Raw genomic sequence first — 25,930 nt, forward strand, 5'->3', positions numbered from 1 at the left:
CATTTGAGATTTTTTAGAATTTTGAAATATTTGCAGAATACATAGCAATTGAGCAACCCTAATCCAAAATCCAAAGTACTCAACGAGCATTTATTTTGAGGGTCATATCATCGCTGAGAAAGTCTCAGATTTTGGAGCTTTTTGGACTTTGGATATTTGAATTGGGGATGTTCAACCTGTATTAAGTGCATAGTTGACAATCCCAGGGCTTTTCATGTGTCCTGGAAGAGAGTATGTGCTTGTTCATTCCTACATGGTTGAAATCCAGTAAAAATGAGGTCAAAAGTTCAAAAGAGTGTACTCCTTTAGTTTTATTATCATGATAGAATTACTGTCTTCCCAAAATTTATTCTTTCTGTCCTTAAATTCAAGGTTGTATCTTCCTTAATCTTTTAGGAAAAGCAGACTCAAATGCAAAATGCCTTTTTCTGTCCTTTCCTGAACTGAAATAGGAGTTTCTAAGTTATTGGTCAGTAACCTGTACTAATTTTTGGTTGTTTGCCTGTCACATATGTGCCATTAGATACTTCGCTATTCTGAATTGAAATGCAGTATTTTGTGATTTCACCCTGGTTCTCCTAAAGAGAATTATCATCCATAAAACTAACCATTTGGAAATTAATGTTCTTTGTACTTATTATTATCACGCAGTAAAGACCATCAGTCTTCGGCTTATTTTAATTTAGGGCTACCTTGTTGTGGTGTTAGGGAGTGAGCTGGGGAGAACTTATTTTTAAAACATGTTGATGAGCAGTGTTGTCTCTACCTGTATTAAATACAAAGCCAGGTGTTGGGGACCTAGGGAAATTTTCTTTAAAGTTGGGAAGGCAGGGCTTTGTCCATTAGGCATCTTTTAGATCTATGAGTACAAAAAACAAACAAGAACACTCCACACAGCAATAAGATGGAATACTAGATGGCCACTGGCAGAAAAACATTTAATGAAAAAACTGAAGCACATGTTAATGTAGATAAAACATTTAGATCCTTAATTTCAGTGGGTAGTTGTCATAGGACACAACCCTATGAAATCCACCACTGTCACAATACTGTAGAATACCATGAAATCACTAAGAGACTCCTTTGAAGGTCTTACGAGAAATGTTCCTTTTTAAACAGGGATTGCATATTCAAGCACCTCCAGGGCCCAACTCCAGGGCTATAATTGTTCGTGTGAGAGTACGTGTAGGTGTGCAGACTATTGTGAACTGGAAAATACATTTTGGCATATTCCCCATCTAAATGAGATTCAGTCAACAAATATTTACTGATAGTCGACTATTTGCCAGGCATCTTTTCAAAAACCACCACGTAACTACAATTTTAAGCAAAAATTTAAGCATTGGTTTATGTTTAAAGAAATATCACTTGGCCCAATCAAAAATACGTCTGTGGACTGTCAGCTTGCTATTTATAATTTAGTATCTGGGAACTTCTCTTTTCCATTTCAGGGTTTTGCATACTTCTTTCTTTCTCAGTAATAAAATCTGTGTGTGTGCGTGCGCACGCGCGCCCACCTGCCTCCCTGTGTATATACCTGTCTGGCATCCACAAAGATCAGAGCCAAAAATCAAAACTTCAGAGCAAACGTATAAACTTTTATTGTAGGTATATTAACTGTTATTTACTCTAGCCCTTTGTGTTATGGATTAGTCAGTATGTTTTTGGCCACAGTAACAGAAAATCCAACCAGTAATGGCTTAAACAAGGAGTGCATTTGTTGGCTCGTATAACCAGAAGTATAGTGATAGTGCAGTATTCAGGATTGGTTTGTCCCATCATTCAACATTGTCACCAAGGACATAGTTACCTTCCAGTATACCTTCCACCTTGGTCAGTGACTAGGTTCTTAAGATACCTTTAAATTGTTTTAAAAACTTCATGTGTTTGTGCAATTCCTTCTTCTTAGGCATGTTGGTATTGTCACACTCTCCCGGCACTTACCGGCCTACCTTATTACCACCTCTTTGCACATTTCTCCCTAATCTCAGACAGGGAAGAAAAAAATGTTTCTGAAATGGAATAAAGAATAGTCATATGGCTGCTTTCATTTCATATAAATCTACTTTCTTCCTTTCTTTAGAAAAATGTTTTCCATTTAGGTTAAGAAGTACTGTGGAATTTGACAGGAATGTCCTGTAGAACAAGAAAAGTTGAATGTAACTAAGTCTGACAATGAGGCTCATGTAATTGCAAGAGCCCTAAACCTGTAGTCAAGAGCCCTGTTCTAAATTCTGGTCATGACAATTTTGGGTTTTGTGTCTTTGGATGAGCATTTCATCTCTGTGGGCCTTAATGTCCTGTTATGTAAGTGGGAATTAAAAACTCCTTTTCCAAAATGCCAGTGAGAATTCCCTAGAGAGTGTATATTAAAAACTTTTAGCAAAGAGCTGGGTATAGGACAAGTACACACTAAATATTTTATAAATTTTAACATTGAGCCATTTCCTTTTGGTTTCATCACTTTCATTGAGACCCAGACCTTTGAAACTGGGCCCTGGACTTCTGTGGAGAAGTCCAAGCCAGGTATCTTTTTGTAACAACCATTAAACTACAAACCAGACATTCATTAAAACTCATGAAGACGTTAACAAGCAGTTCATATTGGGTGATTTTCCCCATGGATTCTGAATTTTGTTATTCATGTAAGCTCTTTGTGGTTTATGTGGTATTTCTTACCTACTTTGCTTTAAAAAAAAAAAAAAATAGGAAAAATCAACTCCAAAAAGGCTCCATATCCTTTTTAGAGTTCAATTTAAAGTTAAAAAACAACAACAACAACAAAAAAACATTGTTTAAAAAAAAAAAAAATAGGAAAAATCAACTCCAAAAAGGCTCCATATCCTTTTTAGAGTTCAATTTAAAGTTAAAAAACAACAACAACAACAAAAAAACATTGTTTAAAAAAAAAAAAAAGATTGAAAATATATACTTGTTATAATTTATAATGCTGTTTTACATTTTGGTAAGCCTTTTGGTCCTATCACTTTTATCTGTGGGATTCACAATTATTATTCCCTTTTCACCAGTCAAACCAGCAGCATTAGTGTCATAAAGGTTGTTGCTTCTGCAATCATTTCAAGCTCTGTACCAATAGAAATTGTTTGGGGCTACACATTTGTGATGAATAATTTAAAAACCTTCTATTTCAAAGTATATCTCCTTTTTTCTACACTTTATGTCTAATACTTGACTTGGGATATCGTAGTGATTTTTAAACTTCTATTCTGCTGCAAAGTGATTCTTTCAGAGAAAGATTTTTGAGGGTCCCCTATATAAAACAGACTAATTTAGGTACCCTGATTTTTTAGGGTATGTTTCAGTTGGGAGTGGTGGTTATTTAAGAATGGAAGAAATCTCTGTAGAGCTTAGAGTGGAAAACCACTGAGATTTCAGTGCATTTTGTATTTTCTGATGCCATACTGTTGGTCATCAGGTGCTGGGTTCACACAGTAGGCACGATTTCTCCTCATTTTATTTACTAAGGGCTTTGCTAACCATTGCTCTATTCTTGCTAACAGTCTACTATTAGTGGTAAAAGCATCCCCCCCTCTCAATCTTTGTGCAGTAGTTTCCTTCCAGGTTGTTGAGTTAGCCTTATGAAAGTCCTGATATTGATAGAATTGAGTCTTAACACAAAAGCCAACAGAATTGAAGAAATCAGAGATGATGCAGGCTTTTATATGTGGGATGATTTTTCTTCTCTTGAATGAAGTTCCTTAAGAATGGTCTTAAGTTCTTCTATTCTGTAATCTACAGGAGGACTCACAAATGGTAGTGGAAGATACATCTCTGCTGCTCCAGGCGCTGAAGCCAAGTACCGCAGTGCAAGCAGTGCTTCCAGCCTCTTCAGCCCTAGCAGCACTCTTTTTTCTTCCTCTCGTTTGCGATATGGAATGTCTGATGTCATGCCTTCTGGCAGGAGTAGGCTTCTGGAAGATTTCCGAAATAACCGGTATCCCAATTTACAACTGCGGGAGATTGCTGGACATATAATGGAATTTTCCCAAGACCAGCATGGGTCCAGGTGAGGACTTGGCTTTGGCACTTAAGGTAACTGAAATCTTAATGCCTTAAATTCCATTCCTCAGATAGGTATATGTTAAAATAAGTGTTCATATAATAATTTAAACAAAGCATGCCTCTTAGTATGCTTCCCATTATTTATTTCAAAGGGATGTGGATATGAGGGTCACCAGATAAACAAGTGTTTAAAAATAGCCTTTAGTCTGGAGCACATTTTAAAATCTTTTACCTTTCTGGAAGAGTAGCTTGCTGTTTCTAATTCATAAGAAACAGAAATACTTAACACAAAGTTATGCACACACTTTGCTACTTTGTGTACAAAGAATCTTTTGCTCTCAAAGAGACATTATTCGCATGCAACTTTGTATCTCAGCACTTCTGAGTAAGACAACTCTATCACTTTGCTGTTCCTCTCTGTAGAAGTGAGAGTCTGTGTAGAGGTGAGGGAAGATGCTATTATAGAAGACAGAATCTGGCTTGGGTTACCCTTTCCTGTTTGACTGCTCCAGTGGGCTTCACAGAAAGGGAACCTAGTCCCAGGGATGATGCATAATTATGGCGACATCACCCATCCTTCTTTCCCATTTCTCTCCTTTTGCATTTCTTTCTCTTTGACTGTGTCCAGTGAAACAGTTTCTAAAGAGCCTACCTCTTTAAGTTCTGCCAGCTTGCTAGTGGGCAAGGATTTCATGGTTGAATCTTATAGGCCCAATTCAGGGACAACATGTTTTTCCCAATAGTCACCTGAACTAAAAAAGGCAGACTAGCTACTACTTCAGAAGATAATGAATACTGATATGTACGAATATAAATTAAAGAATATAGTAAAGACCCTATGCTTTGAGTTCATTAATGTGAGACTGGTCCAAAAAAGTCAAGTAGAGTTTACCCTGTGTTAGGCCTGCCTCCACCCCCTCCTTTCTTTTCCCACCTCCTTTTTTGTCCTCCCTGCCACTCTGCACATAAATGTGATTTTGTACATGTCCCCTACTGTAATGAAATATGCTAAAATTAATATATTTTTAAAAGCTCAGTTATGTTAGGGGATAATTCCCCTTTTAGAAATTCTTCCTTTAAGTGAGCTCAAGTGATGCATTCAAATAATACTTAATTTATTGTGTGCATGTGTATATGCACACTCACATATACGGTTTCTGAACTGAAACAGTTCATAAGTCGAGTTACCCGTATTTATTTCCAAGTCTTCCTTAAATGCTGTGCTTTTTCTTTGTACTTCAGATTCATTCAGCTGAAACTAGAGCGTGCCACACCAGCTGAGCGCCAGCTTGTCTTCAATGAAATCCTCCAGGCTGCTTACCAACTAATGGTGGATGTTTTTGGAAATTATGTTATTCAGAAGTTCTTTGAAGTAAGCCTTTGTTCTTCTTTACTTTGACTTTAGAAAATCTCCAGAGCATTTTGATTTTCACTAGCTTTTTAAAGAATAGCAGTCCCATTCCAGTCCTTAAAATGAAGTGTGTGGGATCTTTCTGAAGAGCTTTTTAGTGTTTTTCCAACTCATTAGCAGCACTCTGTCTATTCTATATGGTTTAAATACTCAACCAGATGATGCCAGTCTATTTTGGAAATGTCTTTTGAGAACTGTTGTCCTCATTTAGGACTCAGCATGCTATTTCTTATTGTTGTAATAGTTATATTAAAAATGTGACTTTTGGAGGAAATAGTCCTTGTAAGGTTATTTTAGCAGGATCACAATAAAATATCATGAAAAGTGAAATTTAAAAAATTGTAGAGAGTTGTCTTTGAATACCAATGCCAATATTGTTCGTCATAAGCTAGGGTCATGAGGATTGTTAAATGCTTCTTCTTGGTAATCCTTTGGCCTTGGTTCCTTATTTTACCTGTTAATTTGAATAATGTCGATTTTTATTATCATTGTCTTTGGGATGAATTAATGAAATTGTTGGATTAATGTCTGTTTCCGCTAATAAATTAAAATTTCAGAGAGGCAGGGATATTTTTCTTACCATTGTAGCTAGACCTGGTTCCCTGGTATTAGCATTCCCAAATTATGAATCCAGGGTGGCTCAAAACATCGAGATGAAGAATCGGGGTGGGAGGAGATATGAAACTCTGTCCCTTACTTGCCACAAAACAGATTCGTAAGCATCTAATATCTTATTTTGTTTGATTTGTATGAATATTTTAAAAAGGCTTACTCACAACCTTTACCTTCCCAATTTTTCTCATGAAGACTTATGTTCTTTTACGCTAAATTCTCCAGTTGTGGACTAAGAAACCAATCTAAACAGCTCTTGTGTTTAGAATGTCTTATGTTTAGAATTTTATATTTTAGGATGTCTTTGCACTGCCATTTTGTCACAAATATAAAAATACAGAGCTCTCCAGCTTTGGAGGCTGATGCCGCATGATGTGGCAGAATGTAGGACGGATTACAGCCACTTGATTTGGGGCAAGCTGGAGAACTTCCCTGGACCTTAGTTCTGTTTTATGGAAAATGAGGAAGTTGGGCAGGCTGATAATTCATACTCTCTTCCATTCTCATTATGATGCTATTCAAATGAAAATAAAAAGCCAAGGATGGAAAATCATTCTAAGTAGAATTTTAATATTGTATAGCCTTACCTCTTGATTCTACTAACTTTTCTTCTCCCAACTCTGTTGCCTTGTGTGAATAGACAAATGTCAGTTCTTGGAATGATGTAGAACACTAATTCAAAACAGAGTGTCCATGTGTGCTTTGGCTTAAACTTCATGTAGATGAAAGAACTTTTCAACTTGTGGGCCTCAGACATCTGAAGTACTGTAGATTTGCTGAAAGAAGTCCTTGCATCTTCCCAAGACATTGTCTAGAACCCTAAAGAAACATTGTGTCCCACACATGTTATTCATATAGAAAAAATGTAAGCACTCTTGTAATTAATGGAGTATAGATTTATATAATAGTATTAAATGAATTAATGCCAACTTTGAGGAATTATATATTTGCTTAGCAGATACTAGTAGAGAAACTACTACTGTTGGGTATCTGAGAAGTTTATTAAATATTAAAAAGGGTTTCTCATAATCAGAGGCTGAGAATGACTGGCTTAAAGAAACAAAGCCTATTTAGTTAATCATAGGTAACAGAGATAACAGAGGTTATGCTTGTTGATGCAGAATAAAGAATGCTTTCCTTTCTCTGGTTTCTTTCCTTCTACCTAAGTAATGGTGTTCACCCACACATTATGTCTAGTTTGGCAGCCTTGAACAGAAGCTGGCTTTGGCAGAACGGATTCGAGGCCATGTCCTATCATTGGCACTACAGATGTATGGCTGCCGTGTTATCCAGAAAGCTCTTGAATTTATTCCCTCAGACCAGCAGGTAATTGTAAGTTTCCCCTTTTACTTTTCTCTTGGTGTTTGATGTTTCACCATGGTATATGTAGTGAACCCTGTAAATCTGTCAGTCTTTAGTTTTCTTTTACAGTTTTATTTTGGTGATTTTGGCTGCCTTTCTGTGCATGGCAAGCATGAATTGTGCAATTAATTTGTAAATTTATAGTGGATCAAGTGTCTTGTGTTAAAACGAGTGATTTCCAACACTTTTCCCTTTGATCAGAATTTAGACTGTAGTAGGTGCAGTTTTACAGGTGAGTAAGAATTTAAGCAGATAAAATGCTAGTAAGTTGTCATTTTCTCAACCTGAACTGAACATTCCAACAAACCAAATATTCATCCAACGCACCTTCCATTTTCCTTCACTCCCTACCTCTTGCTCTTTCATTCCGCCAACATTTACTGAACGAGTTCTAGCCCTTGCAGTGCATTGCCTGGCACATAGGCCTGAAGCCCACTCTGGCCACATACCGGTGGCACAGAGGTGACTAAGACCTGATCCCTGCCCACAGAGCACAGTCGAGTGGGGAAGAGCAATGGTGAGCACATGGGTCGGGGGGCCTTCACCCTGCTCACAGTCTCTGAGGGGCAGCTTTGCAGGAGAAGACAAGGCTAAAGAAGAGCTAGACAGGGAAAGGGAACAGAAATCTGAACAGTTAGGTGCTGTGAGTGGGGAGCTGACACAGAGATCATCTGAAGAGGTTCTCGGCTTGAGGATAGTCACGGAGTGGATCCAGCCAGTACCGCACAGCCCACAGGGCCCAGGAAGCAAAGCAAACCCACAGGCAGTATATGCTGCAGCTGTGCTTGTGCTAGGCAGGGCCACGAGCCTCAGGGTGTTTCTAATCTGAACCCTCAGCCTTTGGGCTCTGAGCTCACTCAGCCCTTCTTGAGAAGTTGGCCATTGTCTGGCAATGATGACCCACTTGCCCTCACTGAGAACAAAGTTCGGTAATGAGAATCTTTGTTATGGACTCAAGTTCTGAGCCAGACAAGATACCCACCACCTCCAATTCAAACCGAGTGTTTTCTTCAAATATTCAGATCATTATTTTTAATTTTTTCTGGTCTTTTCATGGATAGTTGACTCTTTCTTTTTTAATTTTCTTTTTTTTTTTTGTCTTGATCATAATGCCCACTTGCTGAAAGAAAGCAGAAGTATGCTAGTTTCTTATGTGTTTTTTCCATCTTTGCCTTCTTCCATGAACATGGTGTATCATTGATTTTGTGTCAGCTTTTCAAATTGTACTATTTTCTAATTGGACATAGTTTTTGTTTGTTTGTTTTTAAAAAACCTCCCTTTCCCTAAGCTATTGTTCTCTTCTGTCTTATATTTCTGTATATCTTTCTTCTGTTTGTATTTCTTTGTGGTGTCTTTTTCTGGGTGTGAACTACTCTTCCTGCTATGGATAATTTATTGTTTTCTAGATACAAGTTTATTATTTTAGGTGAAATTAACTCATCTCTGGTGTAAGTTTCACTTCCCTGGATCGAGAACATATTCAGGGACGCCATCTCTCCTTCATTTTGTTTATAAGTGTTTCTTGCTATGTATGCATTGTTCTCTATTATTCCCATAATTATATTTCCCAAGTAAATTATTCTCTTCTGACATTTGATTAGCTGCATCTCTTACTTTTTGCTTCTTTAGTCCATGTAATCTTGATTTCCTTTAATCAGATGCTATCTTAGTTACTTTGACTTACTAAACATCTCAGGGATGTAAGATATTGCATTCATTTATATCAGAATAGTGTCTCGTAGTCTTCAACAACATAAATACAGTCAGCACTGTGGAGATAATATACAGAGACTGGAAACAGCAGGGAAATTGGATAGCAGGCACCAGGGCACAGCCATGATGCAGGCATTTAACTTCTACAGACCTGAGGGTCCAGTTGAAACAACATGTCTCTCTTTCTGTATGTTCCCTTGTTGCCTTCACTCATTCCCTCTGCCCCCGCCCCCCATTGCCTGTACTCCCTGACTTTGTACACTTTTCATTAATTAACTGAGAGAACCATTTCTGCTGACTTTGTAGTCCCTGTAGCCTTGTGGAAGGATCATAGATGTTGGAGTCACAGCCTGGGCTAGAATTCTGATTCTGCTACATTTTTCATATGTTTGGGTGGGGGTGTGTGTGTGCAGTATAATATATAATTGACAGTTGGTTTACTGACACATACTCACTTACCGTACACTGGAGCCAGTTTGCTTGGGTTTGAATTTTGTCAGTCCGGGTCTGTGATTTTGAACAAGTCTTTTTGTCTGTGCCTTGGTCCACCCATCTATAATAGTTTCCACTGCCTAAGATTCTTAGGAGCATTCAGTGAATTAAACCATGTTAAGTACTTAGTGGTATGCTTAACCTAGGGTAAACTCTAGATTTACTACTGTCATTATTAGTAATACATAACTTACAGGGTTGTCATAATAAAAACATGATGAATTGTATTAATTATTGAGTACAGTGTACAGACAGTCCCTAACTTGTGATAGTTCGACTTACAATTTTCTTACTTTACGGTGGTACAAAAGCGATATGCATTGAGTAGAAACCATACTTTGAATTTTGATGTTTTATTTTTATTATTTTTATTTTTTATTATAAAATTATTATCATTATTATTATGAAGTATGCTTTGTGTTAGATGATTTTGTTCAACTGTGGGCTCATATAAGTGTTCTGAGCAACTTACTTATGGGTTTATCAGGACATAACCCTGTTGCAAGTCCAGGAACATCTGTACTTGATATAGGCTCCGTTCTATATGAAGATGTCTACATTTTTTAAAAGTTACAAGATGTCTTTTCCAAAGTAGAGATCTTTTTGTGTACTGGTTACTGTTAGAGTAAATTTTACTATGTAGTAAATTTGCTAACACAAGTAAAAACTCAAGTCCTTATCTGTTGCCATTTTGTCATCGTGCCACAGTTGAGTTGTTCCACTTTTATCACCGTGGGTTCCCTGTTTATTGTTTTTATGTTTGGTAAGGAGAACATTGATTGTCCAGGTGTTTGCTTGCTGTGATTCTGGTGTGCTTGCTTTCTTTGTCTCCAATAGAATGAGATGGTTCGGGAACTAGATGGCCATGTCCTGAAGTGTGTGAAAGACCAGAATGGCAATCATGTGGTTCAGAAATGCATTGAATGTGTACAGCCCCAGTCCTTGCAGTTTATCATCGATGCATTTAAGGGGCAGGTAAGTGACTTAGGAGCAAAATAAGGGAAACAAATTGCAGGTGTTTTCATTGTGAGCAGAGAAAAGGGTAGGATTTGTGGCATGTCCTGAACGTTCTTATTGTATTTTATCATTCATTCATTCATTCACTTATTTATTTATTTACTTACTTATTTATTTAATTAATTTATTTATTTTAAATTAATTAATTAATTAATTTATTTATTTTTGGTGGCTGTCTGGTACAGGGATCTAAACACTGGACCTTGGTGTTACAACACTGTGCTCTAACCAACTAAACTAACCACCCAGTCCCCTTATTATATTTTAGACTGTAGAAAAAACAATTTTGTCCATTGGTATCAGGTACCTAGGTCTGTGTTTCCAATTCTCTTCCCTTAGCTGTCTGTGGGCCTTCTCTCCATCGTTAATGCAGATGTCTGCTCACGTAGGGGATAAAACACTGTCATCAGAGTTGTTCAGATGAAATCTCATATGTGAAGAATAAATTTTTCCCTTGGTTAAGTAGTATTCTGATGTTTAAAATTTTTTATTACTTCTTGGGCCAGCCCGGTGGCGCACTGCTACAGTGCGCCGCTTGGGAAGCGCGGCGGCGCTCCCGCCGAGGGTTCGGATCCCACATACAGACCGGTTCCCGCTCACTGGCTGAGCGAGGTGTGGGAGCAACACCGAGGGTTGCGATCCCGTTGCCGGTCCCGGTCCGGTACGGGCGCGACACTGAGGGTTGCGATCCGTTGCCGGTCACGAAAAAAAGACAAAAAGAGAAAAAGAAAAAAAAAATTTTTATTACTTCTTAAAATTGAGGTCATTTACAGAACTAATCTTGCAGGTCATCTGTGAATATATTTTTAAAATATAAGAAGGTGTGCTTCTTGCTTTAATTTTTTTGGAGGGGATTGGGATGCCCATCAGGTTGGTTTGAACTGTATTAAGTGGCCATATAATCAGAAATAGCTTCTAATTTCCCTTATTTACCTGCATGTTAAAAGTCTGTTGTTAGCAGCAGCTTTCAAGCAGAGTTACTACTTTCATATACTTTCGTTTTTCCAGAATTATCTCAGAATTGGCTGTAGTTGTTAGTTTCCTTTGCCAGAAAGCAACATTCTCACACCCTCCTAGTTTGGGTGGAAAGGAGAGTAAGACATCATCTTTTTGGGTGTGTGAAATTGGTCTTTTTTAAAAAGGGGGGAGAATATGGGCAAAGCTAAGTAGATATTTCAGGTGTAGTTATGAGTAGGGCTAAGCCTAGATTGAAATGTAATTTAGAATTCTTTAGGTTGTGCAGTTTGTTCAATTACCACAATATTTGTTGATACTATATACAATACTACTGATTACAGACAGCAACCCAGGAGGTATTGGGAGTTTCTGAGTTCATGAAAAAAGGGTAGATCTGTTTACTTTAAAATTAAGATCTTACATTTATTGAAATATACAACAAAAAAGGTAAAAACAAGCCACTAAATGGGAGAGAATATTTTCAAGATGAAACTGTCAAAGAATTGATAACTAGAATATGTAAAGAACTACTGAAATCACCACGAACAATACAGTATAATGCAAAAATGAACTCAAAACACAAATTGACATTTCACAGAAGAAACACAAATTGCCAGTAGACATATGTAAATATATTCAATTCCTTTAGTAACAAGGAAAATGCAAAATGAGACCGTTTTCTCTACCCATCGATTGCTATGTGCTGGCAGGAGTGTGGAGTCTGGTACACTGCTGGTTGGAATTGGCACAACCATTTCGGAAAAGTAATTGAGTATCGTCTTTCAGATTTCTACATATATATTTCCTAGGTTTATACCTGGTGAAACATCTGCACATGTACACTAGGAGAGCTATTTAGACATTTAAAATAGCATTATTCCCCTGATAGGAAAAGACTGAGCAATCCAGATGTCCATGAGTAGGGCTTTTTTAAGCCAACAGCATCTATACACCTATACAGAAAAAAACTACAGAAACCCACAGTATTGTAAGTAAATATTGGATATAGAATGTTGAGTGAAGTAAATCAGGTTACTCCATACTGCGAGTGTGTAGCATTTTTATAAAGCTAAACTCAAGCAGAACCATACAGTATACTATGTAAGTATGCAGTTGTAAAACCACACATATAAAATCATACATAAAGCATTTAGGGCAGAGACTGGCACTTGGTAAACATCCAGTAAATGTTAGCTATTGTTATTGCTCTTACTATCGTTATTGTTCTTAATTACAGATCTGAGGGGTCTGTCGTTCAGCTAGGAAAGGCAGAATCCAGATTGGGCAGTCTGGATCTAAAGCTCATGTGCTTTTCTATTGCTCCAAACCTAACAAAAGAGGAAGGCTTTCTTATTGCTGAAAAACACCCTAGTTAAATTCAGAACATTGCATTTTGGTTGGTGTGGTTATGTGAAAGCATTCAGGATTTGATCCCAGCTCTTCCTTTTTCTGTTTTTAACCCTATCCTTTGGGGGAGTCTGTCAGTTGACACTCTTGACTCTTAACATTGTGTTTTTATGACCTTTACTTACTCTCTGGGATTTTTTAGGCTTTTTGGAAAAGTCCTTTTCAGCCCTTTATATACATCTATGAGTTCTGAAACAGTTAAGCAGTGGGTTTATTTACATACACACACACCCCCTTATTTCTAGAGAGAGCTTAAATGCCATTAAGCTCATTTGTGAAGATCAGTGGGATAATGTATATAAACAATATTGAAGCACTGAAAGTGGTGACTGTCATTTTTGCCTTTTTAACTTGTGTTTGTCTGCCCTAGGTATTTGCTTTGTCCACGCATCCTTATGGCTGCCGAGTGATTCAGAGAATCCTGGAGCACTGTCTCCCTGACCAGACACTCCCTATTTTAGAGGAGCTTCACCAGCACACAGAGCAACTTGTACAGGTAGTAGAGTTGCCAATAGAGGAGCTGCAAACACCTGTGGGCTTTTGGAAGCCCAGAGTTTGTGTGTTTATCAGCATAGGTATTCATTTCCAGAAGAGGTTAATGGTGTTTAAAGTGTCCATTGAATCTTTTGAGCACATTTTCATTCATTGCAGCCTGGCTTTTGTTCTATGAATGTGGGTAGTGAATATAGCCCTGGCCTTGGGGTCAGGAGATCTGGCTTCCAGGACTCTGTCATGGACGAGCTGTGTCACCTTAGCTAGATCATTTAATCCCTCTGGTTTCAATTTCATCATTGTCAAATGAACTAAGTGGATTAGTTGATTTCTTTTTTCTGTCTTTGATACTTTTTCTACTTCTAACATTAATGATTAAATAATTAGGTGTGCCTGTTTTGTTAGACATAAACGTTTCCAGTTTTTCTCTGTTATAGATAGGTGCAATGAGTCATTTGTACATTTCTATTTTTTTTTCCTTTTTGTCTTTTTTACTGACCGGTAACGGGATCACAACCCTTGGTGTCGCGCCCGCACCGCGCTTACCCAGTCAGTGAGCGGGAACTGGTCTCCACATGGGATCCGAACCCTCGGCGGGAGCGCCGCCGCACTCCCAAGCGGCGCACTCTCCAGTGCGCCACCGGGCTGGCCCTGTACATTTCTATTTGAGAAAAATAACTTTTATCCCCCCTGCCCATTAGAATGTAGGCCTACTTTTTTGTATTTAGTAATTTATGAAGAACCCAAGTAGGACTTTGGGGCATAGATATTTCATTGTCTAGTAATGTATCCCTGTTTTGTAATGATAGGGAAAACTGTTACTACTTATTCATTTTAAAAATTCTTGTGTGTTTGTTAGTATTCAGATAAGCCATCATGGTGCTACAAGAAAGATAGGTGTTAATCAGATATAAGGACTTAGGTAACCCACAGAACCGGTTTTCACATAAATTCAATTTTGATTGTTGCCTCTCAAACAGGATCAATATGGAAATTATGTAATCCAGCATGTTTTGGAGCATGGTCGTCCTGAGGATAAAAGCAAAATTGTAGCAGAAATTCGAGGCAATGTGCTTGTATTGAGTCAGCACAAATTTGCAAGGTAAATACTTTGAGTTACATGAACTGTTTTCCAGAAGAGAGGATTAGTAGTGTTTCAGCTATAGAGAGAAAGAATGAGTTGTCATTCTTTTCTTTTATTAATGCTTAATTTTCTAAGTATACATAGCTTAAAAAGTCAAATAGATATACTACAAAATATAAACCATAAGAAGTCCCTCAGTGTTCTCCCTCCCTTAGAATCAGCCACCTTGGAATCTGGGGAATATGCTTCTAAAGAATATAAGTATCACACTTCGGTAAACTCTATATTTCATTAACTTATGTTTCAAATTGTGAAATGTTCTTTACTCAGTTCCTCACTGTTGCCTGAAGGGAGAGGAGTTTGCCATATCTGCTGTAGGCCTTAGGATTTTTATAATCTCTTCTCCAGTCTTTATATTGTGCAGGCTCAGGAATGAAATGCACTGGTTATTCCCAGGTTGTGAAAGGTGTTTTAGGTAACTTATAAGTAGCAGAGGTTGGAGAAGAAATTAATGGCCTTTCCATGGGGTTAGTGGCATGGACTTCTAAGTAGTTTCTGTATATCCTACTGCCCATATAACAGTACTTTCTATTTTTGGAATATTTTCTTCCCTTATTTTTAGGATAAATTGCAAGGCAGATAGGACTCATACATCCTTGATGTTTTAAAATTGTTCACTTTAAATTTGTGAACTCTTTGAACATCACAGCATGAAAATGGAGAAAAGAAATAAAAGTACCTATAGATCCAATATCTCAAAGCCTAACAATATCAGGGTGATCTCTTAAGACCTTATTTTTTGTTTGTTCATTTTGTTTTGTTTTGTTTTGTTGACCAGTTGCCAGGACCAGGGAAGCAGGGGTCAGAATCTCTTAGGTCTCTTCCTTGGGTCACTTTCCTGTTTACTTTTTTGTTCAGAGTATTTAATTTCTCACCCTTGGATACAGAGTGAGTATTAATGAATATTATAACAGATTTGTGATCTGGTAATGACCGAGTAGGGGTGGGCCCAACCCCTCCCACTGATAACACCTATAAACTGTGGACAAAATACAAGAATTACCTGAATTCTTGTATTTTTGTGCCTTCTAGAGAGTATTTTGTGCCTACTAGAGAGTACCTGAAGGCGCTAGAGAGTGACCAAAGCAGGTGGACACCAGAAAGGAGGTGGTTGACATTTGGAAGAAGAGAATTGTGCTGGGGAAACTTCCTATTTTTAATGGCTATAAGCCTGTGGGAACTTCCCAGTCTGTTCCATGCTAGGCAGCTAAAACTGGGGTAGAAAATCTCCAGTGTTCCTAGAGGGCAGAGTTTAGTGTAACCACAACAAAGAGAGATCCTGGAAAGGAAGAGAGCCAGAGAGGGAGAGGCCCAATTTTAAACTTCCCAAATATCTGGCTGACCCCTGAAACACATTTACATGGAGTAAACTCAAAGCAGCCCAATTAAAACTAAAATAATAAAACTGAGAGGCTGGCTGGTTAGCTCAGTTAGAGCACACCTTCATAACACAAAGGCCACGGATTCACATCCCCATACTGGCCAAAAACAAAAACCTGAGATTTCATCTTCTATCTACTGCATGGGAGAAGCTTGCAGTTTGGGAAGGTAATTCTCTTTGGAGAAATATAATGTAACTCTGTTTCTATGGTGTATCATTCATGGTGTCTGGATAACAGGAAAATGTGATCTATACTCAAGAAAAATGAAATAAAAATCAGTGAATAGTTCTGAGAGATGATTCAGATGTTGAAATTAGTAGAGAATGATCAAAAAGTAGCTATTTTAATATAATCAAGAATGTAAAGGAAAATATGCTTGTAATGAGTTGAATGAGTTGAAAAGATAGATGTGTTGGGGCCCAGAAAGATATACCCCCAAGTCCCCAAGTCCCCAAGTGAAGGCCTCAGAAGCAGCTTCAAAAGCAAACTTGTCCTCTGTCCTTTTTCTGTCCTCTTGTGTCTCAGCTTCATTCTCCCCTGAGGCAAGCTATAGAAACTAGAATCCCTCTTCCCTAATGTGGGTCATAGAGATACTCTAATCTTTCCCCCTGCCTTTCTGTCTTGGAGCTGGCCATAAAGAAATTCTCTGTCCTACCTTGTCTAATTGTAGGTCACAAGACACTCATTCCAGAAAGGGTCCTCTGCCCCATATCTTGGAGGAATGAATGCTCCACAGAAAGGCCAAGAAGAATCTGAACAAACAGGCCTTGCTGGGTTTCCCCATTCAGTATATTAGCAGTAGATCATACTTTTCTTGTCCAAGCACATCTCTGCATGGCTGTACCTGCTTCATAGAACCTAAGCATAAATATGGGCAATTTTCTCTATGTCTTTGGGTGTTCATTCTGAAGGCTCCCATGTCACATAAAACTATGATATAGTAAAATTTGTTATGCCTTTTCTTCATATTAATCTGTGTTTATCAGGTGATTTTTCAGAGAACCTTCAGGGAGTTGAAAGGGATGTCTTCCTTTGACCCCTACGATGTTAATAGAGAATTACAAAATTTATTTTAAAAACATAGACATTTTAGAATAGAAAAATATAACATCTGAAATAAAATTCACTATATGGCCCTTACAGCAGATTAGAGATGACAGAAGAGCCAGTGAACTTGAAAATAGATCAATAGAAATAAACCAGTAAAATAGATTAGTGGCTTTCAGACATTTTTGATGGTTACCCAGAGTACAAAATAAATTTTTCATCATTGGTTTTGCATGCACAGACACACACAGACACACACAACTGAAGTAGTATTGCCCGTGATTAACTCTGATACTATTGTATCTTTTTTCTTTTTTCTAAAAGTTGGTCACAAATTGCTATATGGATTTCACCACCCACAGATGGATTGGGAACTGCAGTTTCAAAAACGCTAAAGTAAACTTTAAAGACAAACTATATTGATCGTATTAAGGTGGAAACCTTTGGCCAAGTGGGATCCCATGGTAGTAGCTGATCTGCCTGCTTGGTTTCTTGGAAGGCAAGTCAGTGCTAAGGATTGAGTCCTCCACCCACACAAATGAGTGTCCTGTCCCCAACCCAGTTTAGCAGACAGTTCTATTCTAATCCTGACCACCTTGTAGAGGAGGCTGGTCTGATGTAGATGAAGTACAACCCAGCCAAGCACTCTTAAAAAGTTATGAGTTCTTTGCCTGAGTGTTTGGAGATGGTAATTAGCTTCATGCTCTCTGAAACAGCTCAGCAATATCTCAACTTCTATTTCTGCTAAGGGAGAAGCCAGTGGCTCTTAGTAAATTTGCTTCCACAGTGCCACACCTTCACCCCATGCTTGAATTGCATAGTACTATGGAAGGAAGGTGGGAAAAAATGTTTGCCCCTGTTGCTGGATGAGAGAAGAAAAGTGACTGTCTTAATTAGACTCAATAAATTAGTGTACCAGATTTTGTATACACCATATATCTTAAGAAAAAAGATTGAAGAAATATCTGGCAGGATGATAGTTTTTAAACATTTTAGCCTGAGAATTTCGTGGGTTTTTTTCCTAAATAAAAGTATGCATAAGCCCAGTGTACAAAACCAGATAACACTGAGAGTCCTAAAAGCTCCATTTGACAATACTCTCTTGATTTGAAAACCTCTGGAGTAGGGAAGTCTGGTGATGGCTATTTGTGATGACTATTCAGATATGCAAAGGGCTGACCTTTGGAAGAAGAGGATATTGTCCCTGCCTTCAGGTGCTCCCCGATAGGTATACATGTCTTTTTTCAGCCCCTGAAGGCAAAATTGAGATAAATGCGTGGAATTTCAGAAAACCATATTTTTGCTTCAGTATATAAAAGGAAGAATGTTTAACAGAGCAATCCACCTGTATGGTAGGTTGCCCTAGAAAGTAGTTACTTCCCAATCATTGATTGGAAATTCCCAAGCAGAGGTTAAATGGCCATCTTTTAGGATTGTCAGTAAAAGGTGGTTTACATTAGCTAGGTATGGACTCTTTCAAGTTTTTTTCTACTTGAGGGTTATGTGATCCAGAGCAACTCTTCCCACAGTTATGAGCTCTTTGCAAAGCATTCAGTATCTAGCCACCCACTCAGCAGATATTCTTTCTGCCAGGTATTAGGCTTGGGTCCAACAATACAAATACAGTCATGTGCTGCATAATGATGTTCTGGTCAATGACTGACTTCATATACGAAGGTGGCTATATCATATAGCCTAGGTGTGCAGTAAGTACACTCTAGGTTTGTGTGAGTACACTCTCTGATATTCACATGACCAAATCGCCTGACGACTCATTTCTCAGAACATACCCCTGCTGTTAAGAGATGCATGACTGCACAAATAATATATATGAAATATATATGAAATTTGTGCAGTCATGCATCATATATATATGAAATTTCATATATATATGAAATTTAAAAAGTATTGTTCTTTGACACTGCACAGCTTCATTCTGATAGAGCCACAGATGCAAAGTAATGTTGTCTTATAAAACCAAACATTAATGAGTAATCACTCTTGGATAGTAAATATCCACTAGCATGGCAGCACATAATTTAATAAGTCTTTACAGTTCCCATGGATTATAGAAAAACTCAGATTTGATGAATTCACCTTCATTTTTTCATTTCCTAAGGTAATATATTTGTGAAGTATGTAGAAATGCTGAGAGATCTTAGGGTTCTTCCTATTGTGTTACACTCTTAAGAGGCACATGTAATAGTAGTTAACATGTGCAGTGGTCCCGGCTTGTATATTCCTTCACTATGTCTGTAGAGCCTCTAGTTAAGTGCTAAGCTCTATGCTTGGCAGTCGGAAGATAGACATCAGTAAGATCGGTTCTTGGCCTCAGTAAGCTCACAGAGGAGGGGAAAGAACTGATAGATTTTGATAAGTGTGGAAGTAATAATCATCAACCAGTTGGGCTGTTGACCAGTCCCATGAGTCTTATGTTTAAGTCTCCTCATTTAACTAGGCTTGTTACCATCACCTTTTAGAGGGTTGGGTCTCATGTCCTTGAGGACCTGTTCTCAGACATGATACACAATTGGATGCCACAGATGGCTAAGGTGGAGAGTCATATAGAGCCAAACAGTTGATGAGCTAATTTTCTGCAAATGCTAGCTCTCTCTTGCAGCTGATCTCGAGGTTGGGGCAGAGGCTAGACAAGCACAGCCTAACAGGATACCCTCTTCTAAGAGTTGTCCCCGGATTTGTTTAATTACAGCAATGTTGTGGAGAAGTGTGTCACTCATGCCTCACGTACGGAGCGTGCTGTGCTCATTGACGAGGTATGCACCATGAACGATGGTCCCCACAGTGCCTTATACACCATGATGAAGGACCAGTACGCCAACTATGTGGTCCAGAAGATGATTGATGTGGCAGAGCCAGGCCAGCGGAAGATTGTCATGCATAAGGTAGGCCAGGTTGGGCAGGATCTCAATTGGAGAGAGAGTGTGCAAGGCCTTGGGTTCATTTCTAAAACCCACAGGAGGAGGATGTCTTGCTTTTTGAGGAGTTTGTCATGAATATGCCACATGCTGTGCTCCTTTTCTCTTTTGTGTGGAGTCATCATTATCTACCCTCCCGATAACCCACTGGCATGTGAGTCTTAAACTCAGTTTTTGTGAGATATTTCCCTCCCTAATTACTAGGGGATCAGCTTATCAGTCAGGCAAATCAGTCTGCTTGCCTTATTTCCTCTTCTCTCTCTTCCTTCTTGTTCATTCATTCCACCAACATTTACTGAACGAGTGCCTGCCCTTGCAGTGCATTGCCTGGCACATTGGCCTGAAGCCCACTCTGGCCACATACCGGTGGCACAGAGGTGACTAAGACCTGATCCCTGCCCACAGAGTACAGTCGAGTGGGGAAGAGCAATGGTGAGCACATGGGTGGGGGGGCCTTCACCCTGCTCACAGTCTCTGAGGGGCAGCTTTGCAGGAGAAGACAAGGCTAAAGAAGAGCTAGACAGGGAAAGGGAACAGAAATCTGAACAGTTAGGTGCTGTGAGTGGGGAGCTGACACAGAGATCACCTGAAGAGGTTCTCGGCTTGAGGATAGTCACGGAGCGGATCCAGCATGTACTGCACAGCCCACAGGGCCCAGGAAGCAAAGCAAACCCACAGGCAGGGTATGCTGCAGCTGTACTTGTGCTAGGCAGGGCCACGAGCCTCAGGGTGTTTCTAATCTGAACCCTCAGCCTTTGGACTCTGAGCTCACTCAGCCCTCCTTGAGAGGTTGGCCATTGTCTGGCAATGATGACCCACTTGCCCTCACTGAGAACAAAGTTCGGTAATGAGAATCTTCATTATGGACTCAAGTTCTGAGCCAGACAAGACATCTACCACCTCCAATTCAAACCAAACCACCACACTAGAGTTGGTGATGGCAGTTGAAGGCTGGGGGAGTCCAAAGTCCTTACAGTTGTGAATTTCATAGATAGGTGTGTAAAGATGCCGGTGAAGGCAGAGGGAATGTTGGAGACACACAGCAGGTTTGGAGTTCATTTATTGGTTGCTCAGTACTAGAGATGTAGCATTGATAAGAAAGTTGTTTGTAAATAATTGCAAGCAGGTGTTTTCTTCTAATATTCAGATCATTATCATTATCAAATAGGGCAGCACTGTGGTGACAAAATTATATTTACATTTTAAATAATTGTCCTGGCTGATGAGTGGACATTGTAACTTAGAGGTGGGGAGACAGTGGGAAGACTAGATGGGAGGCTGTTGAAATACTGAAGCCAACAGATTGGTGATGGTTTTGGGATTGAAGAGAAGTGGACAGAGTTGGGAGCTAGAATTAGTAGGGTTTAGCAGCTGGTTGACTGAGGGAGTTGAGAGTGGTCAGAGTTCCAAGAATCCCTCTTAGTTTTTCAGCTCTTTTGACACTAGGTGGTATACTTTTTAGCAAAAGGGAACATTGGGAGAGGTGTAGGTGGACTTCCTCTCACCTCTCATTAAATTAAGTAAAAAGAGTGGAGTTCAACAATATTTTTTTTTTGTGTGTGTGTGGCTTGTTAGTAGTCCCCCACCCCACCCCCCCTTGGTGGAGAAGAGTGTAAAGGTGAAGTGGCTGCAGGGATGGAGTACATCAATTTAATTTCACATTGTAGGAGAGCTATCAAAAGCAAGTGACCCTGAACCCCAAGTTCTAACGACAAAAACATTAGCCATGTGCATAGACCTACTGCAATCCAAATGAAGAATGTAACATTATTGCATTCTTTTCTATAGATGAGGTTAGGTAAGTTGTGTGTCTGACATAGCTCAGAATTAGAACCAAGGACTGTTTGTTATCAGTCAGTTTCCCACATAGGCTCTTAGGTGGGAATATAATATCTGATGTGGGTGGTGTCCTGTGTGGGATGCATAAGTGATTTCTAGATCGATTTGACCCTTCTTTGTTTTGAGGACACACCTATAAACATACAAGAATTGTTGTCTTCCTGAAGCTTTCAGTCTAGAGGGCATCCATCTACCTTGGTGCATTCATACAGGGTGTGTGGGTATGCAGGTGTGAGTTTGGACGGGGAAACAGCTTAATAAACCATGGTCCTCTACTGTCTGTGTGGAAAGACTGATAGTTAAGGAAACGATTGCAAACATGGCTGAGGTATATAGAATGTTCCATCAGCACAGAAGAGAAGAGGTGCTTCCAGAGAGGAAACACCTCTTCAGTGGTCTGGGGAGGAGAAGGGAGAATGGAGAATACATGTCGAGATGAGGCAGGGCTTAGATTGGAGAGGGTGAGATGAGACTGGTGGGGCAGGCAGGCCATGAGAGCACAGTGGGGAGAAAAATGCTTCCTGATGGAGCCAGACAGTTTGGGCTCAAATGCCTGTGCTATCCCTTATGAGCCCTTTGACCTTGGCCTAGTGACTTAACAACTTTGTGCCTTCGTGTTTTCATCAGTGAAATGGGATAATCACACCTAGCACAAAATGTTCATCATTTTTATTGTCATTGTTAGCTTTCTGTGATCCACTGTGAACTGGAAAGACAGGGTCAGGTGGTGAGCTCAAGATTCATGGCATCCAGAAATGAACCCCCACTGTTCAGGAGAGCCTGGGTGCCATGCATGGGGCCAGAGAGACCTGAGCATGTGCTTGCAGGGAAGTGCTGTGCAGTTGATGCAATTTGTCAGTTAGGATGCAGTTTCTCCATGTGTGGCCCTGGGAGTGGCCTGTGACTACCTAGCCTCCAGAGCCCTCACATTCTCTGTCAAAGCTAAGTATAGGAGCTACTCTCCTCATCTGATGGGCTGCTAAAGCACTAGAATTCAGGAAACTAGGCTGAACCAGTGGAAGATATCGCTGTGGGTGTGCATGTGTGCAGTTCAGTGTCCGGGAGCCTGCCCAAATCTCTCTCAGGCCAGTGTAACGCGAACTGTCCTTTCTCTCCAGATCCGGCCCCACATCGCAACTCTTCGCAAGTACACGTATGGCAAGCACATTCTGGCCAAGCTGGAGAAATACTACATGAAGAATGGTGTTGACTTAGGGCCCATCTGTGGCCCCCCTAATGGTATTATCTGAGGCAGTGCCACCCGTGTCCCCCATTCCCACTGACCTTAGTGGCCCACTGGCACATCCAACCAGCAACCAGAAATGTTCTAGTATAGAATCTGAAATGGGCAATGGTTGCTCCAGGATTATTTCCTCCTCCAAAAAAGGAATCAAATCCATAAGTGGAAAAGCCTTTGTAAATTTAATTTTATTACATAACATGTACTAATTATTTTTTTTAATTGACTAATTGCCCTGCTGTTTTACTGGTGTATAGGATACTTGTACATAAGTAACCAATGTACATGGGAGGCCCCATATTTTGTTCAATGTTGTATCTATATTCCACGTGTGGAAACTTTCAGGGTGGTTTAACAAAAAAAGTTTAAAAAAAAAATGAAAAAAAGGTTTTTAACTCATTTGCCTCACCGGCAAGTTTTGCAAATAGCTCTTCCCCACCTCCTCATTTTAGTAAAAAACAAAAACAAACAAAAAAACCTGAGAAAAGTTCAAATTTTAGTTAAAAGACCCTAAACTGGCATTTAACATTGTTTATAAAAAAAATAAAATATATATATATATATATATAAAATGAAAAACATTTCAGAGTTGCTAAAGCTTCAGTTTATGACATTAAGTTTATGAAACTTCTAAAAATTGCTTTTTTTGGAGACTATATTATGCTGAAGAAGATAGTGCAGTCTGTTTTGTGAGGAGGAGATGCGAGCACCCAGAATGTCTTTCAAGGCCAGGCGGGTGTGATTGTTTACTGCCGACTGGATTTTTTTCTGTTAACATTGAAAGGCAAAATCTGATTATCTAGCATGAGAAAAAAAATCCAACTCTGCTTTTGGTCTTGCTTCTATAAATACATAGTGTATACTTGGTGTAGACTTTGCATATATACAAATTTGTAGTATTTTCGTTTTGATGTCTAATCTGTATCTATAATGTACCCTAGTAGTCGAACATACTTTTGATTGTACAATTGTACATTTGTATACCTGTAATGTAAATGTGGAGAAGTTTGAATCAACATAAACACGTTTTTTGGTAAGAAAAGAGAATTAGCCAGCCCTGTGCATTCAGTGTATATTCTCACCTTTTATGGTCGTAGCATATAGTGTTGTATATTGTAAATTGTAATTTCAACCAGAAGTAAATTTTTTTCTTTTGAAGGAATAAATGTTCTTTATACAGCCTAGTTAATGTTTAAAAAGAAAACAAATAGATTGGCTTTATTTGTCATCTAGTCAGACAGTATAGCGAGATCCTTTCTAAATGTTATTCAACACGATTCAGTTCACACTAGTGTTTTTTTAATCCTAAAAAGTAATGTTTTGCTTATTTTGTGACAGTCAAAAGGACGTGCAAAAGTTCAGCCCTGCCCTAGCTTTCCTTACAATCAGAGCCCCCCTCACCTTGTAAAGTGTGAATTGCCCTTTTTGTACAGAAGATGAACTGTATTTTGCATTTTGTCTACTTGTAAGTGAATGTAACATACTGTCAATTTTCCTTGTTTGAATATAGAATTGTAACACTACACGGTGTACATTTCCAGAGCCTTGTGTATATTTCCAATGAACTTTTTTGCAAGCACACTTGTAACCATATGTGTATAATTAACAAACCTGTGTATGCTTATGCCTGGGCAACTATTTTTTGTAACTCTTGTGTAGATTGTCTCTAAACAATGTGTGATCTTTATTTTGAAAAATACAGAACTTTGGAATCTGGGTTTATGCTTTATTTTTTATTCCCCCCCCCCCCCCGTAGTACCCAAGACAGCCCTTTTTTTGTGCCTCTTTCTCTCTGCTTGTTTTGAGGGTTTTGTTATTGGGAGGCGGGGGTGGGGGGGATTGGAATAGGGCAGGGGTGTCAATCTGAAGGCTCTTGAGCCCAATTTGACCCAAAGATACTGGGTTCAGCTTGCCCAGTGCTTTCTTTTTTTTTTTTTTTCGTGTCCGGCAACGGATTGCAACCCTCGGTGCCGCGCCCGCACCTCGCTCAGCCAGTGAGCGGGAACCGGTCTGTATGTGGGATCCAAACCCTCGGTGGGAGCGCCACCGCACTCCCAAGCGGCGCACTGTAGCAGTGCGCCACCGGACCGGCCCCAGTGCTTTCAAAATCAGGGTATTCCACATAAAAACCTAGATTTCCAATTAATATTGAAAAATCCAAAAATCCAAAAATATTTGCCACTTTGGGCCCCTGGGTCTGCACACCAGTGCTCTAAAGGCCTGTGCCCTGGTTTGACTCATTCTCTCTACTCCACCAGAGTCCTTCCAATGTGCATTCCTCACATGGTTTATATAATGACCCTTTACCTGGTCACTGTGCTTTACAGTTTACAAAGCAGTTTGTATTTGTGATTCCTTTGGTCCTCGCGAAAGCCTTAGGGAGTAAGGCAGGGGAGATGTTTTAGCCCATCATATGTACAAGTTGGGAGACCTGAGCTGTACAGTGAGTTAGTAACCAAGTGAGGATTTTATCTGAGGTTTCCTGACTCCCACTCCGGTGCTCTGTCCATGCCATCTTGTTCTTGCCATCTCCTGTCAGCCCCAGGAATGGCTATCTTCTCTTTTTGAGGCTCAGAATGGGGTTGTGGAAGGGTGAGACTGGGAGAGTGAAGAGGAAACCTGTGACTTTATGTAATTACCAGCTCTAGCCACATGAGGGTGCTGCTGCCTAAAGCAAGAATTATGGAGGCCCAAGGGCTCAAGGGTCTAAGGTCAGGACTCGGATGGCTCTCCTGACTTGAGGGGCTCAGGAGTGGAATTAGGAGTCCCACCCAGAGACCAGAGGTCTGGCATCTGCCCTGAAACTAAGCTTTCCTCCTTCACTCCCCTCCCTCTAGCGTCCCCAGTGCATAGGGC

The 25,930-nt window shown here is 39.5% G+C and overlaps 1 protein-coding gene across 12 annotated transcripts in view; it reads left to right on the plus strand.

Annotated features, from left to right (window-relative positions):
- PUM1 (pumilio RNA-binding family member 1) overlaps positions 1–24,791 on the plus strand; it is a 127,230-nt gene extending 102,439 nt beyond the window's left edge. For 8 of the 12 annotated variants that reach the window (XM_008580500.1, XM_008580501.1, XM_008580507.1 and 5 more), the window contains 8 exons: positions 3,760–4,027; positions 5,266–5,395; positions 7,244–7,378; positions 10,451–10,588; positions 13,365–13,490; positions 14,467–14,588; positions 19,770–19,962; positions 22,953–24,791. In XM_008580500.1, coding sequence (XP_008578722.1) covers positions 3,760–4,027; positions 5,266–5,395; positions 7,244–7,378; positions 10,451–10,588; positions 13,365–13,490; positions 14,467–14,588; positions 19,770–19,962; positions 22,953–23,084 — 1,244 coding nt within the window. In that variant the 3' untranslated portion in view covers positions 23,085–24,791. The remainder of the gene's footprint in view (positions 1–3,759; positions 4,028–5,265; positions 5,396–7,243; positions 7,379–10,450; positions 10,589–13,364; positions 13,491–14,466; positions 14,589–19,769; positions 19,963–22,952) is intronic. The other 4 variants (XM_008580502.1, XM_008580499.1, XM_008580508.1 and 1 more) reach the window with 2 other exon arrangements.
- Positions 24,792–25,930: the final 1,139 nt, after the last annotated feature.

Source organism: Galeopterus variegatus, unplaced genomic scaffold, assembly GCF_000696425.1.
Source record: "Galeopterus variegatus unplaced genomic scaffold, G_variegatus-3.0.2 Scaffold2114, whole genome shotgun sequence".
In the NCBI taxonomy this organism is placed as follows: Eukaryota; Metazoa; Chordata; class Mammalia; order Dermoptera; family Cynocephalidae; genus Galeopterus; species Galeopterus variegatus.